The sequence below is a fragment of the Mustela lutreola genome, chromosome 2 (assembly GCF_030435805.1).
Source record: "Mustela lutreola isolate mMusLut2 chromosome 2, mMusLut2.pri, whole genome shotgun sequence".
In the NCBI taxonomy this organism is placed as follows: Eukaryota; Metazoa; Chordata; class Mammalia; order Carnivora; family Mustelidae; genus Mustela; species Mustela lutreola.
Genome location: NC_081291.1, coordinates 223,335,913 through 223,355,235, shown reverse-complemented (window position 1 = coordinate 223,355,235; position 19,323 = coordinate 223,335,913). Strand labels below are relative to the sequence as shown.

The 19,323-nt window shown below is 66.5% G+C and overlaps 3 protein-coding genes across 11 annotated transcripts in view; 1 reads left to right on the top strand and 2 right to left on the bottom strand.

Moving 5' to 3' along the window:
- TRPM2 (transient receptor potential cation channel subfamily M member 2) overlaps positions 1-1,354 on the bottom strand; it is a 50,449-nt gene extending 49,095 nt beyond the window's left edge. For 2 of the 7 annotated variants that reach the window (XM_059164899.1, XM_059164900.1), the window contains exons 1-2: positions 1,236-1,335; positions 478-651 (exon numbers count right to left, since the gene is read on the bottom strand). The gene's annotated coding sequence lies outside the window, so the exon portion shown is untranslated. Of the gene's footprint in view, positions 1-420; positions 652-1,235 lie in introns of those variants that run through there. The other 5 variants (XR_009351261.1, XR_009351260.1, XM_059164902.1 and 2 more) reach the window with 5 other exon arrangements.
- Positions 1,355-2,685: 1,331 nt separating this feature from the next.
- Positions 2,686-7,636, bottom strand: LOC131825449 (uncharacterized). Its single transcript, XM_059164907.1, has 2 exons — positions 5,476-7,636; positions 2,686-4,640 (listed from the first exon to the last, which is right to left on the bottom strand). Exon 2 carries the CDS (start codon positions 4,420-4,422, stop codon positions 3,460-3,462), a length of 963 nt encoding a protein of 320 aa, XP_059020890.1. The 5' UTR covers positions 4,423-4,640; positions 5,476-7,636; the 3' UTR covers positions 2,686-3,459.
- A 659-nt stretch (positions 7,637-8,295) lies between these two features.
- CFAP410 (cilia and flagella associated protein 410) lies at positions 8,296-19,106 on the top strand. 3 transcript variants are annotated; one of them, XM_059164894.1, is made up of 7 exons: positions 8,296-8,470; positions 11,852-11,870; positions 12,995-13,041; positions 15,298-15,527; positions 15,675-15,846; positions 16,711-16,801; positions 18,636-19,106. In XM_059164894.1, the coding sequence occupies exons 1-7, from the start codon at positions 8,394-8,396 to the stop codon at positions 18,765-18,767; spliced, it is 768 nt and encodes a 255-aa protein (XP_059020877.1). In that variant the 5' UTR covers positions 8,296-8,393; the 3' UTR covers positions 18,768-19,106. The 3 variants fall into 3 exon arrangements, with proteins under 3 accessions (XP_059020877.1, XP_059020879.1, XP_059020878.1); XM_059164895.1 differs by lacking the exon at positions 8,296-8,470 and adding an exon at positions 8,483-8,857; XM_059164896.1 differs by lacking the exon at positions 11,852-11,870 and having other exon boundaries at positions 8,345-8,470.
- Positions 19,107-19,323: the final 217 nt, after the last annotated feature.

Here is a 19,323-nt window from a genome sequence, read left to right as displayed (position 1 = left end):
TGGGAGCTTAAGTCCCAAATGGGCCAAGTTCAGGGTCTCCCCAGGTCTGACTGCGCCAGGGGCCTTGCCGCACCCCCTCTGCAGCCTGGATCCCTGCACCCCACGCTCCCGCCTGCGCCCAGGCCCAGTCCCGACGCCAGAGCTTGCCCCCCACCCTGCTCCCGCGGCACCGGCTTCTGCCCCGCGCCTAGGTCCCCGCACCCCTCCAGCCTGGAGTTGCCCCTGGGCCTGCCCCCGCAGCGCCCGGGCTAGTGCCCCGCGCCCCCACCAGCCCTGCAGCGAGCACCTAGGTCACCGCACCCGGCAGCGCGCGCACGCTAGCCCGCGCTCCGCGTGTGCCTGCAGCCCGGCCCGCGCCCTTGGATCCCGGGACACCCTCCTCTCACCCCGCGCGTCCCCCGCCCCCACCCCCGCCCTCACCTGTCCTGCTACCCGTCTCCGGACCCCGGTGTCTTCCCTCCGGCGGGGCGGGCGTACCTGCTCGGAGCGGGCCCGCGTTCCCGCGTCACTGGCGCCGCTGCGGAGGACCGCCCGCCGGCCCCGCGGGGCCGCCCGCATCCCGGGCTGAGCGTGCGTCCCGCGCAGTCCCCGCAGCCCGCAGCGCGCTCTGCGTCACTGGCCCAGAGCGCTCCGCCTGCGGAGTTCCCCGCTCTGGAACCAAGGACGCGGGCTCGGTCGGAGACGCCCTGTCGCGGGAACCCGCCTTCCCAGGGACCCCAAGGCCGGGCTCTCCACAGCTTCTTGCCTCCCGAACCGCTAGGCTAGCGGCCAGCTTCTCTTTGAAAGGCTGAGCGACGGTGGTTCTCCCCAAGCCCTGAACCGCACCGCAGTATGAGTGGGGTGGGGGCGGGGGTCTCCAGGGAAAGGCAGGGCAGGAGACCCAAGCGGGCCTGGAGCCAGGGTGAGCCACCTTCCCTCCAGGCCTCAGAACCTCATCCCCCTGGAAACCCCCAGTGACCCCCACCCCGTCTTCCAGGCAGGGCCAAAGCCAGGAGACCATCCCCAAGAAAGCAGGATTGGAGGGGTCATGAGGGGCTCCAAGGCTCTAACCACAGAGCAGCCGTGTGGCAGGTGCTGGCCACGGAGCCCCACAGATGTCTAAACTCCACCCTGGTGGCCCTGGCCCTTCTCGGTCCTCCTGACTGGAAGAACAGCGAGGAATTCTGACCCCCTCCCCCAAAAAAAAGCTGACCACAGATTTCCTAAAGGGCCAAACCACCCCCACGGGCTCTCACCTCACAAAGACCACTGCCCTCTCCTCCCCAGCCACCAGCCCAAAGTGTCCCGCAGCTGCTCCTGGGCCCTGGGCCTCTCTGACCAGGGGGCGGGGGACTGCCGGCTGACCCCTAGCTGACTGGCCACCCCCCTCACTTCCTTCCCTGGCTGTGCTGACCTAGCATCCAGATTCCTGCCCACAGCATCCTCCACGGGAAGGCCCCCTGCCTCACCACAGAGGAACCAGCCACGGTGCCATGGGTCCACAGGACCCCCATCTCACGGTCCCATGCTCTGGAGATCTCGGCACGGCCCAGGGAAGGTGTCAGAACCCATCAGAGCCCCTCGTATAGGGCAGTCCTTGATGGATTTCCCAGGACACTCTGACAGGCCCAGAGGCGGTTGGCGGCCTCCTCCGAAGCAGCTGGCACCACGGAGAGAGTGGGCGGCAGGGAGCGTGGCCGCCGCAGACATGAGATTCCCACCTGCCGGAGGCCAGCCCACCTGTCCCTGCCACGTTCTGAGTCCGCCAGCCGGGCATGCGACCCGCGCCTGCTGCAGGAGTAAGCTCGCGGCCTCTGTTGCCGCCCTGGAGAGGGGCTGAGGCCCCAGGAAGCTGGCGCAGGAAGCAGAAACCCACCAGAGCCTGCAGCTCCGGCCAGAACCCCGGCCAGCGCTCCTTCCCTGGGCTGCCTGCGGGCCCGAGGGCCACCTCATTGACGAAACGCATGAGGTGCGCGTGCGTGTGTGCGTGTGAATATTTCATGACACAGTAACAATCGCAGCGTCCTGGTGGGTGGCACGGACGGAGGACCGTTTCTTCCCAGTATCCCAGGGCCTCTGTGGGAACATTGGCCGAGGGCAAGTCGTGCTCGAGACGGGCCGCTGACCTGACGTCAAGATCACTCTGTCCCCCTGCGGCTCTTTCCCCTCAAAAGAGAAACCACACATTTCACAAGAAGGCCGCGTTCCGCCTGCCAGGGAGCCGTTGCAAGAGCACTTACGAAACATCCTTCCCATAAACATAAAAAGGCCTTTGCCCATGCAGCAGGCCCCCCGCGAGCACTGATGCTGACTGCCCGTCGTCTCAAGTTCAGAGAGAGGAGACGTGATGCAGGGGGCTTTCTCCCCCAGGGACAACGCACCCGAGAGAAGCAGCTCCTGCGGCGGGAAGAAAACCGCAGGCCGCGAGGAAGGGAGCGCTCTGACCGCTTGGCATGGCCGCGCTCGGGTCACGAATAACACGCAGGAGCCGCGGCCGGGCAGCGGGCTCCTGGGGGGCGGGGTCCACGGGCTGGGGAGGCCACGCGGCCACGGTCTAGGGCGGGGGCTGCACACTTCTGTCCGGCCACCTGGTAAATACTTCAGGCCCTTCAGGCCCAGGATCTCCCCTGAACTGCTCAGCGGAGCCCCTGCAGCCGGGGTGGGGGGTGGACGGCCACAGGCCGCAGGCGAACGGATAGGCGTGGCCGCGTGCCAATAAAACTTTATTTACAAAGACGGGCGGCGGCTGCGTTTGCAGAGCCCTGGTCCTGAGCAGGGCCTGAGGGAGGAGGGCTTCATGCTGGGGACACCGTGGTCTCCCTTCATCTCTTCCTGTCTGAGGCCAACAGGTCAGCCGCCTCCCCAAACGCTCACGGAAAAGGACGCGCCGTGAGATGCAAAGGTGACATGCAAGCGACAGGGCCAGCGGCCGAGTAGCCTGTGGCTCGGGAGCACGGCTGCTGCCCGCCCGGGTGTGGGCAGACGTGCCCCGAGAGCCAGAGCAGGCCGCACGTTTCCAAGCAAACAGTGACGGGGACGGAGCTGGAAGCAACCCCGGGGCCCGCAGGACCTTGCAGGTCCCTGCGCAGGATGGACGCAGGCAGGTCTCTCCCCCCCTTACCGCCGGCGTGTCCGGATTTGCCGCAGCCCGTCCTTCCCAGTCTCTCTGGGCGCCGGCCGGGGGCACCCTCCAGCAGAGTGGTCAGCGAGGTTTCTTTGCTCGCGGGCACCCTCCTTGCCAGGCACCACACTGCGCTCCCCACGCCCGTTCGCAGCCCCAACAATGTGACGTGCCCCCACAATGCAACGTGCCAGGGAACCTTCTTGTCCCCAATCCCTGATGAGGGGCCTGTGACTCAGGGAGACTGAGCACCATCCCAGGGACCCCTGGCAGTGTCCAAAGGCACCTGCAGACCCAGCGTTCACTGTGTTCAGGCCAACCCCAGGCATTTACTGAACCTTACAGTGTCCAGAACCTGTTTAGGGGTGAGGCTCCAGGAGAACGGGAGCCCAGGTCTCCACGGGGAGAATGGCATCGACAACCTTAGGTCGTGTGTCATAAACACTGAGGAACTCAGCAGGGCAGGAGCTGGAGAATAAGCGGGGGTCAACGTCAGGGGAGAGCAGGTGCAAAGGCCCTGTGGTGAACTCAAGTCTGTGTGCTTGAGGAACAACAGGAAGGCCACCAAGGCCTGCAGAGTGTGCCAGGGGAGTGTGGCAAGAGATGAGAGGGGGCAGAGGCAGGGGCCAGACCGTGAAGGACCTTCTGGCAGGGAAGCAGTTCCCTTGGGCTGACACAGTGTTGTTTGGGACCCTGTGCTGGTGGGTCAGAGCACCATGGGTCCTCAGACCACAGCACTGGCTAAGGTCCCCACGGGCAGAAGGACAAGGACAAGCCCAGACCCAGAACGTGTGGGTTCTGTGGGAAGGCAGTGTTGTGCCATGTGGCCTCTGTGGCCACACCCTTCGCGATCTACCTGCGGCCCAGAGCTGCTCGGGACGGACGCCGACTGGTTGAGGACTTTCCCTCCCAAGCTGTCCAGCACCTTGTCCGTGGTGGGTGCCCCTGGTGGGCCTTAACAGGGGCGTTAGGATCTCCACCTGCCGCGCCTCCCAGTGCCTCTTGCAGACCCCGCCCTCCCTGGCTTTCTGGTCTTCCTCCCCTCGGGCGCCCTCCACAGCGTCCAGCCGTTCTAGCCTTGACTCCGCGCAGGCTCTGATGTCGGCGTTCGTCCCTTCCCGCCAGAGCAGAGAGGCAGGGGCTCCCTCCATGGGGGAGGCTGTTCCCCCTCGGGCCTCATGTACCCCCAGGCATGTTGGGGCTGGCCACCTGGTCACGTGGTGTCCATCAGGGCTTCCAAAGCATGGAGAGCCCCCCTCGGGTGGCCCAGCCTTGCTCCAGAGCAGTGGGGTCCGCACAGTGATTTTCCTGTTCAGGTTCATACCCTCCTCACCCAGACGTCCAACTCCGTGTTTGGCTGGGTCGTATGGTCCACACAGCAGGCTGCCTGCACCCCAGAGGCCCCCAAATCGAGTGAGGGGCTGGGCCTTTATGTCCCATTGGTCAGTCCATCATGGGATGGGGCTGGGGTGGGCAGCTCCCCCGCAGAGGGCTGGTTCCTGGGAGGGTCTCCGCTGAGAGCCATCTGGAGGCAGAGTGGCTGAAACACCGAGGGGGTGAGTCCCCAGAGGGGAACCAGGCAGGTAGGAGGGCAGGCAGGCCTGGGGACTGTCCACCCCGGGGTCACCTTGACAGCTAGCAACAGTTTCTGCTGCCATTGGAGAACCAGAGCTCACGCCCTCCCCACCCCAGGACCTTCCTCTCTGCCCCACCACCCAGTCCCAGCAGCCCCCACTTTCCTCAGCACCTCGGTCCCCCCTCCCCCCACTGTAGGGCAGGCCCTGGGCTGAGAGCTGAGCCCTCAGGCTGTGGGGAAGAGAGCAGACCCCTGCCAGAGGAACGCCTTCCCCAAAACCGCGCAGGGGGCCAGGACCCAGGCGGAGGGCAGACCCCACTTCCCAGCTCCTGGGTGCCCCTCCCCGCCCCCCTCCAGCCCGAGGGCTTCAAAGAGCCCTGAGGGGGAGACACTGCCTGTCGGTGTCTGTCGGTACCAGAAAGGCAGCCCGTGGGCTTCTGGGGGAGCCACGCGGGTCCAGCACCCGGGATGGGACTCAGCTCGGCTGGAACTAGAGGGAAGGAGACTGTCCTCCTGTAGCCGGGGCCACCATGACAACGCCAGGGCCCCAGCCACGTGGCCATCCTGTGAGCAGAGCCCCAGACAGACGGCTGAGGTGGGGAGAGCCCCCGGAATCCGGAACTGTGCGCCGGGACACGAGGAAGGATGCGGCGGCCAGCCAAAGCCGAGGTACATTCCGGCGGTGTCCTTCCCGCAGCAACTGCCAGCCTACAGCTGCAGGTTCTCTTTTTCTCGGATGTTCCCCTGGGTCACCTCCCCTCCTCTCCCCTCTTCTCCCCTCCCCACTCCCATCACCCACCTTGGGCACGCGGCTCCGGTCAGCAGGCCCATCCTTGCCAAGCCAGCCAAGGGCGCTGCCAGGCCAATCCCCGAACGGGCACCTGAGTTACTGGGAGCAGACAGTAGACGGCGTCCCACGAGGGCAACGGAAGGCTCGGAGGCTGAGTAGCTGCTGAAACCACCTGAAGCCACTTCCCTGGGCTTCTTGGTCCCATGAACCAACGTTTCATTTTTGGTTTAAGCCAAGTTTGTGCCGAATTTCTGCCTGTGTCAGGGTTCACTCCAAGAAGCAGAAGTCCTATGAGCGTGGCGAAAGACTCTACACAATTGTGGAAGGGAGCTGGAGAGCTGGAGAATTGCGGGGGGCGGGGCACTAAGCAGCCCTCCCCAAGCAGGGGGGCAGGTGCCGAGGGAAGAGCTTACAGGGGAGCAGGGGAGCTGGGCAGGCCCAGCTCTGCAAGCAGGACCACAAGGAGGGGGCGGAGGGAGAAGTCTGGGGAAGGCAGTGGCCCCTTCAGAGCTCGGCCACTGAGTTTCCCATAAGGGATGCTGGTGGCGGGGGAGGCCTCTGTCGGGAAGAGGGGGACACACTTGGGAGACGGCCCCTGTCCCTCCAACCCGACCCTTCTACATCTGTCCGTTTCTGCCCAGGATGGCCTTCACCGCTCCTCCTCCCCCATTCCAAAGTGAGTGCCCGGGAGTCCAGTCCTGCCCAGAGCTACCCCCGGAAGGGAATTCTGGGAATGCACAGCGACACCCCAAACCACCACACTTAACTTACCAAAGTCCTCACTTCACAAGTGTCACCTGAGTCACCAGGACCTTCCATGGGTTCCCACCTGGGCTACCCTCTTGAACACCCAGAGGTGGCGGGGGCTGGGGAGGCCCCAGAGGCCAGAGAGCTGTAAGCACAGCTGCCCCCTTGCCCTCCGTGTGGGGGCCCCAACAGCTGCTGCCCCTGCCCCCTAGCTGAGAGGTTTCCTGCCAGAGCCGCCTGGACTCAGGGACCAGCGATTCCTGTTCCCCAGTGACTGGTACCGGGAATTCCACATACGCTGGAGCTGAGGGCCTTGACCTACTCCCGCAGACCCGCAGGGAGTCGCCACCCCTCTCCCGCCGCAGCGTCTCCAGCAAGCCCTCCGCTGCAGCCCCGTCCGGAGAGCCGCAGTCTGTCCCACAGCCCACCTGGACTTGTCCCTTTGCCAGGACAATAAGGGTCCAGGCAGGAGGAGGAGGGGCCATCTCAGCCAGGTGGGGGCCAGCAGGGCCAGCAACTCCCATGCCTCATTGCGTCAGCCCCTGGCCCACAGCTGCCACCTACAATACCCTGTCACAAGCCTGCTCAGTCCCGCAGAACCACTTTCTGCAGACTCGCTTCTGTCTGCCGGCCACTCCGCCACCCCCGGCTTGGCAGGCTCTCTGGATGGGGATTCTCTGGGACTGTAGGACTCCTGGTCTCTGGACGGGGACTCTCTGGGACTGTAGGACCCCTGGTCTCTGGACGGGGGTCTCTGGGACTGTAGGACCCCTGGTCTCTGGACGGGGGCTCTCTGGGACTGTAGGACCCCTGGTCTCTGGACGGGGGCTCTCTGGGACTGTAGGACCCCTGGTCTCTGGACGGGGGCTCTCTGGGACTGTAGGACCCCTGGTCTCTGGACGGGGGCTCTCTGGGACTGTAGGACCCCTGGTCTCTGGACGGGGACTCTCTGGGACTGTAGGACTCCCGCACCACACAAGCTCTGGCTGCCCTGAGTCCCGGAGGGGAGCCCGGCACAGCACAGCGCGTAAGGCCCGCTTGCATCTCAGTGCCTGTGTCTTCTCCTGCGGCCCGAGGAGACTCCCGCACCACTGTGGGGCACCTCGCCCGCGTCCGTGGGAGAGCGCAGGGCAGGAATCGCACCGCCGTGGCCGGCCAGGCCCGCACAAGGACACCCGGGGCCACAGCGGCGGCGGGAAGCCCCCTCCCGGCGGGGCCCCACGTCGTCTCTGCGCCACCAGCGCCAGGGCCGGCGGGCGCGGGACCTGCCGTGGGTTCTGCTCCCCCGAGTCTCATCCGAGTCTCCTCTCTCGCCGCGCCGCGGGGCCTTCGTGTAGCCCCGGCCCCCGCCTGCGTCACTGCGGCCGAGAACACGCGCTCGGACAGTGAGGGCAGCGAGGCGGGCTCTGGCCGGACCGCGGGCCCCAGGGGCAGCGGGGTCCGCGGCGAGGGGCAGAGGCGGGGCCCGCGGACGGACAGCGGGGACGAGGCGCGGGGGCCTGGCTCGCCGCGGGGGCCTGGCTCGCCGCGGGCCGGGGGCACCGGACCCTCCTCGCTCGGCCGGACGCGGGGCGCGGGGACCCGGCGGGCGGGGCGGGGCGTCCGCGGAGGCCCAGACCGGGTCCGCACGCCCAGCCGGTCACCCGCGTCTGAACCGCTTAGTCCTCGCGAGCCGCGTCCCGACACGCCCGCGGGGAGCAGGAAGCCCCGGGGCTGCCCCCGACCGCGGGTCCGACAGCGACGCGGGGTCAACAACGTCCCCGCGGTCCTCCGGGCGTGGGGGCTCCAGCTGGGGGCGGGGTCCTCGAGGGCTCGGGGGCTCGGGGGGCCCGGGGCTGGGGCCGCAGGGCCCGGGGCTGGGGCTCGGTCGGGAACGCGGTCCGCACGCGGGCGCGACAGAACCGCGTCACACGCCCGCTCCCCACGCCGCACATGCGCAGCCCTGGGCGTCCGGCCCGAGGGGCGGGGCGGGGCGGAGCCAACGTTCCGAGCCCAGCTTCGGTGGTCTCACTGCGCTCGCGCCGCTCCGCCCCCTCGCGGGGTGACCAATGGGCTCGCTGGCCCCGCCCCTGGCGACGCGGGCCCCGCCCCCTGGAGACGGGCCGCGGGGGAGCGGAGACCGGGTCCGCGGGCTGGGTCGGGCCGGCGGGGCCGCGGTGTGGGTCCCCGGGCGCTCGGCCATGAAGCTGACTCGGAAGATGGTCCTGTCCCGCGCCAAGGCCTCGGAGCTGCACAGCGTGCGGAAGCTCAACTGCTGGTGAGGCCCAGAGGCCGGGGCGGTCCCCGCGCGTCCTGCCCGCCGCCCGGGACCCGCGGCTGGGCTCTGGGCCTCGGGCGGGACGGGCCGGCGAGGAGCCGCAGGGCGGTCGGGGTGGAAGGACGCGGGTGCCGGGGCCGCTCCGCCTGCGGGAGGTGCTGCCGCAAACCGGGGCCGCGGCCGGGGTCAACCCGAAGCTTGCACCAACCCCCACCCCGCCCCGGGCTGTGGCCGCGGACGCGCTCTGCCTGCCCGGGGCGGCTGGGATCGCCCGGAGGCTCTTCGCCGGCCTTCGGACAGCGCCAGTGGGGCCCACGGTGCCTTCGAGAGGCCGTTTTCTGACATCCGCGCGCGGGAGCCGGGTCCCCTGCCCGTGGGGGATGCAGGGTGAGCCGCTCCCTCGCGGGGAAGGTGACGACACCCGGCAACCCAGTCCTTAGTCCCCGGTGCCTTGCTGCCTGGGAGGGGCGAGACGGGATGCAGGAGCTGGGGTCAGTGTGGGCTCCAGGCTGGGCTGGCCAAGTCTGGGGGTCAGTGCGGACCCTATGCTGGGCTGACCAGGTCTGGGGGTCAGTGCGGGCTCCAGGCTGGGCTGGCCAGGCCTGGGGTCAGTGTGGGCTCCAGGCTGGGCTGGCCAAGTCTGGGGTCAGTGTGGGCTCCAGGCTGGGCTGGCTAAGTCTGGGGGTCAGTGCGGGCCCTATGCTGGGCTGACCAGGTCTGGGGGTCAGTGCGGGCTCCAGGCTGGGCTGGCCAGGCCTGGGGTCAGTGTGGGCTCCAGGCTGGGCTGGCCAAGTCTGGGGTCAGTGTGGGCTCCAGGCTGGGCTGGCCAAGTCTGGGGTCAGTGTGGGCTCCAGGCTGGGCTGGCTAAGTCTGGGGGTCAGTGCGGGCCCTATGCTGCGCTGACCAGGTCTGGGGGTCAGTGCGGGCTCTAGGCTGGGCTGGCCAGGTCTGGGGTCAGTGCAGGCTCCAGGCTGGGCTGGCCAGGTCTGGGGGTCAGTGTGGGCTCCAGGCTGGGCTGGCCAAGTCTGGGGGTCAGTGCGGGCCCTATGCTGGGCTGACCAGGCCTGGGGTCAGTGCGGGCCCTATGCTGGGCTGACCAGGTCTGGGGGTCAGTGTGGGCTCCAGGCTGGGCTGGCCAGGTCTGAGGTCAGTGCAGGCTCCAGGCTGGGCTGGCCAGGTCTGGGGTCAGTGCAGTCTCCAGGCTGGGCTGGCCAGGTCTGGGGTCAGTGTGGGCTCCAGGCTGGGCTCACCAGGCCTAGGGTCAGTGTGGGCTCCAGGCTGGGCTGACCAGGCCTGGGGTCAGTGCGGGCCCTATGCTGGGCTGGCCAAGTCTAGGGGTCAGTGCGGGCCCTACACTGGGCTGGCCAGGTGTGGGGTCAGTGCGGGCTCCAGGCTGGGCTGGCCAAGTCTGGGGGTCAGTGCAGGCCCTATGCTGGGCTGGCCAAGTCTGGGGGTCAGTGCGGGCCCTATGCTGGGCTGACCAGGCCTGGGGTCAGTGCGGGCCCTATGCTGGGCTGGCCAAGTCTGGGGGTCAGTGCGGGCCCTATGCTGGGCTGACCAGGCCTGGGGTCAGTGCGGGCCCTATGCTGGGCTGGCCAAGTCTGGGGGTCAGTGCGGGCCCTATGCTGGGCTGACCAGGCCTGGGGTCAGTGCGGGCCCTATGCTGGGCTGGCCAAGTCTGGGGGTCAGTGCGGGCCCTATGCTGGGCTGACCAGGCCTGGGGTCAGTGCGGGCCCTATGCTGGGCTGGCCAAGTCTGGGGGTCAGTGCGGGCCCTATGCTGGGCTGACCAGGCCTGGGGTCAGTGCGGGTCCTATGCTGGGCTGGCCAAGTCTGGGGGTCAGTGCGGGCCCTATGCTGGGCTGACCAGGCCTGGGGTCAGTGCGGGCCCTATGCTGGGCTGACCAGGCCTGGGGTCAGTGCGGGTCCTATGCTGGGCTGGCCAAGTCTGGGGGTCAGTGCGGGCCCTATGCTGGGCTGACCAGGCCTGGGGTCAGTGCGGGCCCTATGCTGGGCTGGCCAAGTCTGGGGGTCAGTGCGGGCCCTATGCTGGGCTGACCAGGCCTGGGGTCAGTGTGGGCCCTATGCTGGGCTGGCCAAGTCTGGGGGTCAGTGCGGGCCCTATGCTGGGCTGGCCAAGTCTGGGGGTCAGTGCGGGCCCTATGCTGGGCTGGCCAAGTCTGGGGGTCAGTGCGGGCCCTATGCTGGGCTGGCCAAGTCTGGGGGTCAGTGCGGGCCCTATGCTGGGCTGACCAGGCCTGGGGTCAGTGCGGGCCCTATGCTGGGCTGGCCAGGCCTGGGGTCAGTGTGGGCCCTATGCTGGGCTGGCCAAGTCTGGGGGTCAGTGCGGGCCCTATGCTGGGCTGGCCAGGTGTGGGGTCAGTGCGGGCCCTATGCTGGGCTGGCCAGGTGTGGGGTCAGTGCGGGCCCTATGCTGGGCTGGCCAAGTCTGGGGGTCAGTGCGGGCCCTATGCTGGGCTGACCAGGCCTGGGGTCAGTGCGGGCCCTATGCTGGGCTGGCCAAGTCTGGGGGTCAGTGCGGGCCCTATGCTGGGCTGACCAGGCCTGGGGTCAGTGTGGGCCCTATGCTGGGCTGGCCAAGTCTGGGGGTCAGTGTGGGCCCTATGCTGGGCTGGCCAAGTCTGGGGGTCAGTGTGGGCCCTACGCTGGGCTGGCCAGGTGTGGGGTCAGTGCGGGCTCCAGGCTGGGCTGGCCAGGTCTGGCTGGGCCAGGGAAGGACAGATGCGCTTCAGGAACTCCCGAAGGATCTACAAGTGTTCACCGGGGACTCAAGGCAAGGCTCCACGAGCTCCTGTATGCGGGGCAGTGGAGGGGGATATGGGGAGCTTAGCCCAGAGCCCAGCCTTCCTCCGAGGAAGTGTCGACAGATTGACTGCAGTGAGCTCGTCACTTGTTCCCAATAACACCCCTCTTTGTTTTCCAAGAGATGGCCGGGCCTTGTCTGAGCAGCAGAGACAAGGGCCCCGATTCAGGCGCGCCGGTGTCTGTGTTCATGAGCTGCGCGCTCAGCCTTTGCACTCAGCCTCACAAGGGCTCGCTTGTTGACTTCATCAGTGAGGGACATTGTGCGGCCTTGCCACCGCCTGCGGAGTGAGCAGATCTCTGTCCCCAAGAGCAGCGGCTCTCCTGCTCCTTGGCCGCAGAGGCAGCCCTCAAGCAGGGTCAGAGACTTGGGTCGCAAACAGCCTGTCCCAAGGTTTGACCCTTTGCCGCTCGTCTGGATAGGCCGTCCCTGACTTTGTCACCGACATTGTGGAATTTTAGCCTGTGGACATTTGTCGTTCATTTTTGGAATTTGTGTTTCTAATACTATTTTGCTCAACTTTAATCAAATTAAAGTACACGTCTTTTCTTTCTCTAGGGGCAGCCGCCTCACAGACGTAAGTATTCCGGCGAGCCTCTCCCGGTGCGCTCTGGTCCCGAGAGTTGTATCCTGCGGCCCAGGAGGACCGCGGAGTTTACAGAACTGCACGCGTTCTGTTCAGCCCCGAACTTGCTACTCTGTCCACGTAGCGGTTTGCGTAGCGTGAACGACTAAGGAAAAAGCTTTGCCCTGTGCCCGGCTTTATTCGGAAGCTCCTGCGTGTCCCCGGTCTCACGGAGGAGGGAGCAGCTGGTCCCTTCAGCTCCCGCTCTCGCTGGGATCCAGTGTTGTGCTCTGGCCCCCAGGCCGTGGCAGGGGAGTGGGGCGCAGGGTGGGGGTCAGGGGGCAGCACCCTGAGCGGAGCTGTGGGTCTGTGGACAGATTTCTTCCCTTTCTCTGTCTCCTGGGCTGGAAGTCCCGACTCAGACAGGGACCACGTGCCTGTCTTTTCTTTCTTCCTTACCTTTGTCGCTTGAACCGTGCCTTTCCTTGAAAACAGAGTCGAAATCCAGAAGAGCTGATTCCAGCTCACGCTGCCACCGAAACACAGCATGTTCAAGCAGCCAAAAACTACCCTAAAAAACCAAAAATACCACCAGAGCAGAAAACCACTCCACGGCACACGTGAAGTGTTCTGAGCAGACTGCGAGCCTGTTGAGGTCAAGGGCCCCGTCTGGCTCTGTGCCTGGCGCGTGGCAGGTGCAGAGACATCTGGGGACTGCCCCGCCCTTTGGCCTCAGAGGTTAGGGACCCGTTGTGGACCCAGCCAGGCCCTTGTTGCTCTTCTCCCCTGAACTGACAGTATTAGATGGCACGAGATCCAGCTGCAATCCCCTCTCCCTTTGGGCCCAGGTCTGATGGCCGAGGTCCCCTTAGCTGATGTCTTCTGAGGCCTTCGAAGGGTAGGGATCCTGGCCGCATTTGGTGGTGGTGAGAGAGACCGTGCGTGTTCCTCCTGCGGGCTGAGGGGTCCCGAGGACAGTGCGGAGTACTGAGTGTGACGCAGAGCCCGCGGGCTCTCTGTGTGCTGTGCCAGCCCTGCCTCGGCGGTGGCGGTGGGGCTGCGTGTGGCCATGTCCGCGCTGGGCCGGCCGGCGGTGCCGGGCGGTATGTGCGCCACCAGCTTCCTTTACTTCCTAGGTCTCCATCTGCCGGGAGATGCCCAGCCTGGAAGTGATCACACTCAGGTACCTACACGTTGCTGTGCTCTGAGTCCCCGGGCCAGAAGGAAGGCGAGAACCTTCTCAAGCCCGAGAGAAGCTGAGAAGTCCCATCGGGAGTGTGTCTGGGAGGGCCACCTCTGTGGGTGGGGCAGCCTGGGTGCACAGGGCCCCTCCGATGCTCTGCCTGGCCGTCCCCCTCCAGCTATGTCCCTGCCCGCCCCTACCACGACCGTGGGAACACACCCACCCAAGGAGCAGCCGCCGTGGAGGCCGCAGTGTCTGCCCCCAGAGTTCCCACCGGCTCTGCCCCGTCTCCGGCACAGCGAGGAGCTCCGTCACACGCGCTGCATGACTGTAGCCATCTCTCCGGGGGCACTGGCATCTTAACAGACTAGGGAAACCGTGCATGAGCCAAATGCAGCCGTCGGCATTTCTGGCAGCCGGGCAGTTGGGAGGGTCGGGGGAGGGGGCCTGGGAGTCGCCACTCCTCCTTGGGCAAGGTTCAGACCTCTGGGCCTCAGTTTCCTGCCCTGTAATACAGACATGTTACCGGCACCTGCCCGTGTGGGGGCAGCGAGGGGTGGGCGCAGGCGGGGAAACAGAGCTTGGCGAGCGTGCTGGCCCGCCGTCCGTGTCGTGGAGTTCTTGTTACCAGTGAGGCCGGGACTGGAGCTCGGAAGCGTCCCTGATGAGTCAGTGGGTCGCCTTTCTTTCCTGAAAGTGGGTGGGCGCAGCTTCCGCCCACCTCTGCCCTGCGTGGGGGGCTCCCTGAGCTGTAGGATCTGTCGCATTCACGGCCCAGAGAAAGGACAGGAGGTCCAGGGTAGTGGACTGAGCTCAGGTACCCAGTGCCCGTGTGGCCAACTGCATTGGAACCCAAGTGTGAGTCGCAGTGTGAACACAGGGTGCCAAGTCCTTTCCTGGGGTGCGGTCACTTCCCTTTGGTCTCAGAGCCTCGCGCAGGCGGGCTGTCTGTCCTGGCTGCTGTAAGAATCCCGTAGACTGGGCAACTTGTGGACTGTAGACAGCATGTCTCGTGCCTCTGGAGCTGTGAGTCCAAGGGGAAGGTGCTGGCGTTTTGTGTCTGGGGAGGCCCCTTCTCCCTCGGTCCCTGTGGGGGAGGGGCGAGGGAGCTCAGGGGAGCTCTTTCCTGAGGGCGCCCTGACCCCTGACCCCGTCCCCTCTGAACCCTGTCACCCTGGGGCTTAGGTTTCAGCATAGGAGTTTAGGGGGGACACAACACCGTGCAGCCACAGCTAGCCCGGTGCTCCTGCAGGAGGACGGCAGGCCGGTGTGGCTCGGATCTTCACGGCCCACCCCAGCCCAGGCCTTGGCCGGCTTCTCAGACTTGGAGATGACAGAGCCTCGCCGTGCTCTGGGCGCATGGCATCTGCTGCCTATGGGCTGTCGCATGCAGCTCCCCTGTGCTGAGCACAGGCCTCCACACCAGCAGCTCCATCAGTAACCGGGGCCCCCGCTGCCGTGCTGTCCCCACCAGTGCAGCCTCCGGCAGAGAATGTTCTAGATCATCTGGCCCTTCAGGCAGGGTCGCTCCAAGTGGCCCCACTTGTGCCCCCCAAGCTGTGCAGGGAGCCGCAGCGTCCCCAGGACTGCACGGGGGTGGAGGGGGACTGTCCTGGCCTGCATAGTGCTCTCACTGGGCACCAGTCCTGGCCGCCTGCCCACCCGCTGAGCACGTCTTTGCGGTCCGTCTGACTTTGCGGAGGTGGGAAGCTTTCTGCTTGTGTCCCCGGGAGCCTGTAGGCTCTCTACCTAGAGGCCTGACGATTTTCCATCTGTGGTTTGTTCACAAGTCTGAGGGACAAAACGTAAACTCACTTACTTTGTTTCGGGTGTTCAGTTCTGCAGAAGGCTGAGCTCACTGGCGCTTGCTGTGTTGCTGTGGGGTTTTCCGGCCGCTGCCCACTTAGGGGCACAGAGACGTTCTTTGGTGGCCTGTTCCGTGTCCTCTGACCCCCCAGCTGCACGCCCCCCCCAGCCCCCCGAGGCCTGCACCAAACCAGAGGCCAGGGCATGGCTCCCTGCTCCTCCTGTTTCCAGCCTGAGAGACTTTCCGTCCTTACGCCTGAGGTCTTTGTTGAACTTGACTCATAGGGTCCAGTGTTGACCTCCTTCTGCGGAGAGGGCAGATGGGCCTGACCCCGCGGGGGCCTTTTCTGGAGTTTGCAGTGGGCCCGAGAGGGATGGAGGGGGCCACCCTCCGCAAGCGGGGTGCTCGCTGTCCTGATCCCCTGCTGTCCCCGTGCTGTCCCCGTGCAGCGTCAACAGCGTCTCCACCCTGGAGCCCGTGAGCCAGTGCCGGCAGCTGAGCGAGCTCTACCTGCGGAAGAACCGCATCCCCAGCCTGGCCGAGCTCTTCTACCTGAAAGGCCTGCCGCGCCTGCGCGTGCTCTGGCTGGCGGAGAACCCGTGCTGTGGCCCCGACCCGCACCTCTACCGCATGACCGTCCTGCGCAACCTGCCGCACCTGCAGAAGCTGGACAACCAGCGTACGTGTCCGCCCTGGCGGCGCCCCGCACAGCCCTGAACCCTCCAGATGGGCAGCTGCCCCTCCCGGTGCTCTCCTGGGGGCGGGGGGTGGCTCCTGTGGGGGCCAGTCTGCTCTGATGCCGTTGCTCCCCGCCCCCGCTCTGAAGCCGTGACCGAGGAGGAGCTGTCCCGTGCGCTGCTGGAGGGAGAGGAGGTCACGGCCCCTGGCACTGAGGGCACAGGGAACAGTGGGTCTAAGCTGTCCTACGCCCTGAGTGCCATGGACACCAGCGCCGAGACCCGGCAGGACACACTGAGCTGTGGCGAGGAGGAGACGAGGTGAGCCTGGCCGGGGCCGCAGGCCTGCCCCTAGGGTCCTCCTGGGGACTCAGTGGGCCCTTCTGGGAAGGAGGGAAGGAGCTGCCCCGCGCGGTTCCTGCCATCTGCGGCTCTCAGTGACCCCCAGCCTGCTTCCGGCTCTGCGTCCGGGAGGCTCCGGGCCCAGGCGTGCACGCTAGCGCGCGCACGTGCGCATGTGTGTGTGTGTGTGTAACCACGCCCTCATCTGGAGTGGCCTGGAGCTGGGGCAGGTGACATGGGCCAGCGGGCCTGAGGGCACCCCTGGGCCCAGCCCTGCAGCCTCCCGAGGGCAGGCCTGGAGGCTGTGACTGTGGCCAGCCAAGCTGCTGGTGGGGGGAGGGGAATGCAGCCCAAGGAGGGCACCTCTGACCACAGCACTGCCCATGTGGCTGAAGCAGTCTCTGGGGCCAGGCTGCAGACTGTCACGGGTGTTTCTGAGCAGCCACGGAGCACAGGAAACGTGGTAGGAGCAGCCGAGCCCAGTGAGGTGGTCGGGCCGTGGCCACTCGGCAGCCAAGCCGGCCGTTCTGCTGGCCGCCAGTGCGGGAAGCCGTCTGGGTACCGCCCACAGCTCTGCGTTCCCGTTTGTGTTCGGTGGCCCCCATGCTGGGGGAGCCCAGGTGCAGCGAGGGGCCCCCGGGGGGCCAGAGAGATACGTGCTTGCCCGCATGGGCAGGGGCGCCCATCCTTCGTGCCCTGCCCATGCAGCGCTCCGTCCCTCCAGAAGCAGCGTCACCAAGCGGCGGGTTGCTTGCCTCACTGTGATCGGCGGCTCCGGGGTTGGAAATGGGGCCCCAAGCAGGGCGGGCCTCACGCACCCTGTGCTCCACCTCCTACCTGCAGCGTCCAGAGCCAGCTGGGCCTGAAGCCGCCTTCCCGGGAGCGGTTCCCTTCCTTCTCACAGAGGGACGCCGTGAGCAGTCACAAGAACAGGGTGAGTGTGACCCGGGGACAGCCCGGGCTGGAGGCAGCCACCTCTCCTGCCGCCCCGCATGTGGACGGTGGGGCGGGACAGGCTGTAGACACCCAGGGACCCAGGTTTGAGAAGCCGGCTCTGGGCAGGACTAGAGGGGGTGTCCAGGCCAGTAGAGAAGGAGCAGCCCCGGAGCGAGAGGGGATCCCCGAAGCAGCTGGCGGGCCGCTCCGTGCCACACACGGGACCCGGGTCCACCCAGCATCTGGCCTGGGGGTGGGAAGGCGGCTCGAGCAGCTGATGCTGCAGGGGTGCTGCTCGCGGGGGGCCTCCGTGTCCCAGCCCGGCGGCTTCTGTGGCATCGTGGCTCCTGGTGGTCCATAAGGAGTAACAGGTTCAAGGAGTGGGTTATGTGGGCAGCTCCGTCCAACATGCTGGAGCTTTCCAAGCCTCTGCCTCTTTGTTATTCTGGCCGGTCCTGGGGCTTGTTCCCTTCCTGGTCACCGGGTTGGCCGTCTGATCCAGGCGCACACCCAAGAGGAGAGGGGCCGTGTCTTCCCACGTGTGTCCTGATGGGCGGGAAAGGGCAGCTTCCCTATGGACCCACACCAGCAGGACTGGCACCATCAGCCAGAGTGGCCACATCCTGAGTATGGCCGGCAGAACGGGGTCACCAGCGTTAGCTTGGCCCAGTGGGGACGTTGCCTCTGTCCCGTGGGAGGAGCTGCTCGAGCAGAGCCGGGGCCTGAGGGAGGCCCGTGACCCGCTGCTCCCGGCTCCCGGCGGCAGGGTCTGACCGGAGCTGTGGGACCAGCGCGCACATGGGAAGGGCTCCACAGGCGGGGCTGGGGGCTGCCAGCGCCCCCTCGAGGAACTGAAAAAGCCTGTGGGCGGTGCAGAAGGGATGGACAGAGGCCCTGTCCTTGGGAGGGGCCAGCCCACCCTTCAGGAAAAGCATCCCCCAGAGCCACTGACAAAAGTGACTGTGGGCTGCAGGCCAGTGTAGGCGGCTATCCCTGGGCCTGAGGCCCAGCCCTGCACAGGTCACCATCCTCCGCAAGGTCCGTGCACGTGCTCCCCAGCACCTTCAGGGAGGAGCCCCCCAATAGTCCCCAGGGCCGGTCAGTCTCTGCCGATGAGGCAAGGTCCAAAGGACCCGCCTCCCCACGTGCAGGCGTCTGCAGAGCATCCGGGGGTTTGGGGTGGGGCGTAGCCTCGCGATTGAATCACTGATCCAGAAAGTCACGGAATCCCCTGGAGCAGACAGAGCCACTCTGGGGACAGAAGGGAAGGCTGCGGCTCTGCCCCGAGCAGGAAGCGCAGCTCGGTCCTCCCACGGGAGGTCCTACAAGCCCGAGTAGGAGGATGCAGGTGGCCAGGGAGGCCGCAGCAGTGTAGGGGTGCAGGGGGAACAGGACCCTCAAGGGTTGCTGAGGCCAAAGGTTAACACCATGGGGCGGGTGGGGGCTCTGGTGCTGAGCCCCACTGTGACCCTCTGAGCTGACATCACGTTGCTGCCGTGCGCTGCGGCTCACAGCTCTACTCGCAGGACGAGCCAGCTCGAGTAGCCCGTGTGCAAAATCCCCTCTCGCTCAGGTGCAGATAGAGACCACATGCACACGCATGACACACATGAGCGTGTGTGTGTGTATGTGTGTGTGTGTGAGATCGCACGGTCCCGAGCACTGATCCCTACTGTGTGGCCGAGGGCCAGTGGCTTAACCTCTCTGGGCAGTTCCTGCAGGCTCCGTCCACCTGAGTCTCTGTCTGTGTCTGTCCGGCTTGCCTGGAAGGTGACTTGCCCGAGGTGTCCATGTCAGGGTGGGGCCCTCAGACGGTGACTCTGTGCCCCCAGAACAACGTGCTGAGCGCCGTCCTGCTGCTGCTGCGGGAGCTGGACGCCGAGGGGCTGGAGGCCGTGCGGCAGACCGTGGTCGGCCAGCTCCAGGCCCTGCACAAGCTGGAGCTGCAGGAAGACGTGGAGTGACGGTCAGTCGGGACCGAGCTGCCAAGCCTTCTTCCCATGACCCCGTGCCCAAGCGCCTGGGAGATGTGGGGTCCCTGCCACAGCCACGGCCTCCACGGGACCCCGGCTGAGTCCCAGCATGCGGGCCATGTCTCGGGAAACTCTGGCCCACCTGGGGGCGCCAGGCCCTCCGTGTGGATGGCGCTGCCGCGAGAGCCGGCAGGGCATCGGGCACTGTGCTGGGTGCCCTCCCTGCGTGGGGCCCAATGCCCACCGGCCTGCACAGGGGGCTCCCCGGACTTGTCTCTTCCTGAGGCGGGCAGGGCCCCCACTGTCCCTAATAAATATCTTACCAAAGTCCGATCTGGAAGCAGGCGTTTCCTAGGGGACAGACGTGACCTTGACAGTGTTTCAAAGGTGAGGGCCATTGCTCACACGCGTTTCCCCTGTTGGTTCTCTGACCCAGCTGTGTGATAGGCTCTGTCCACTGCGGCCACCGAGGCATTGCGTGTGACCGGCAGGGCTGGGGAGGGCTGGAGAACTCACCTTCCCTTTTTCTCTGCTTTCTTAAGAGCCT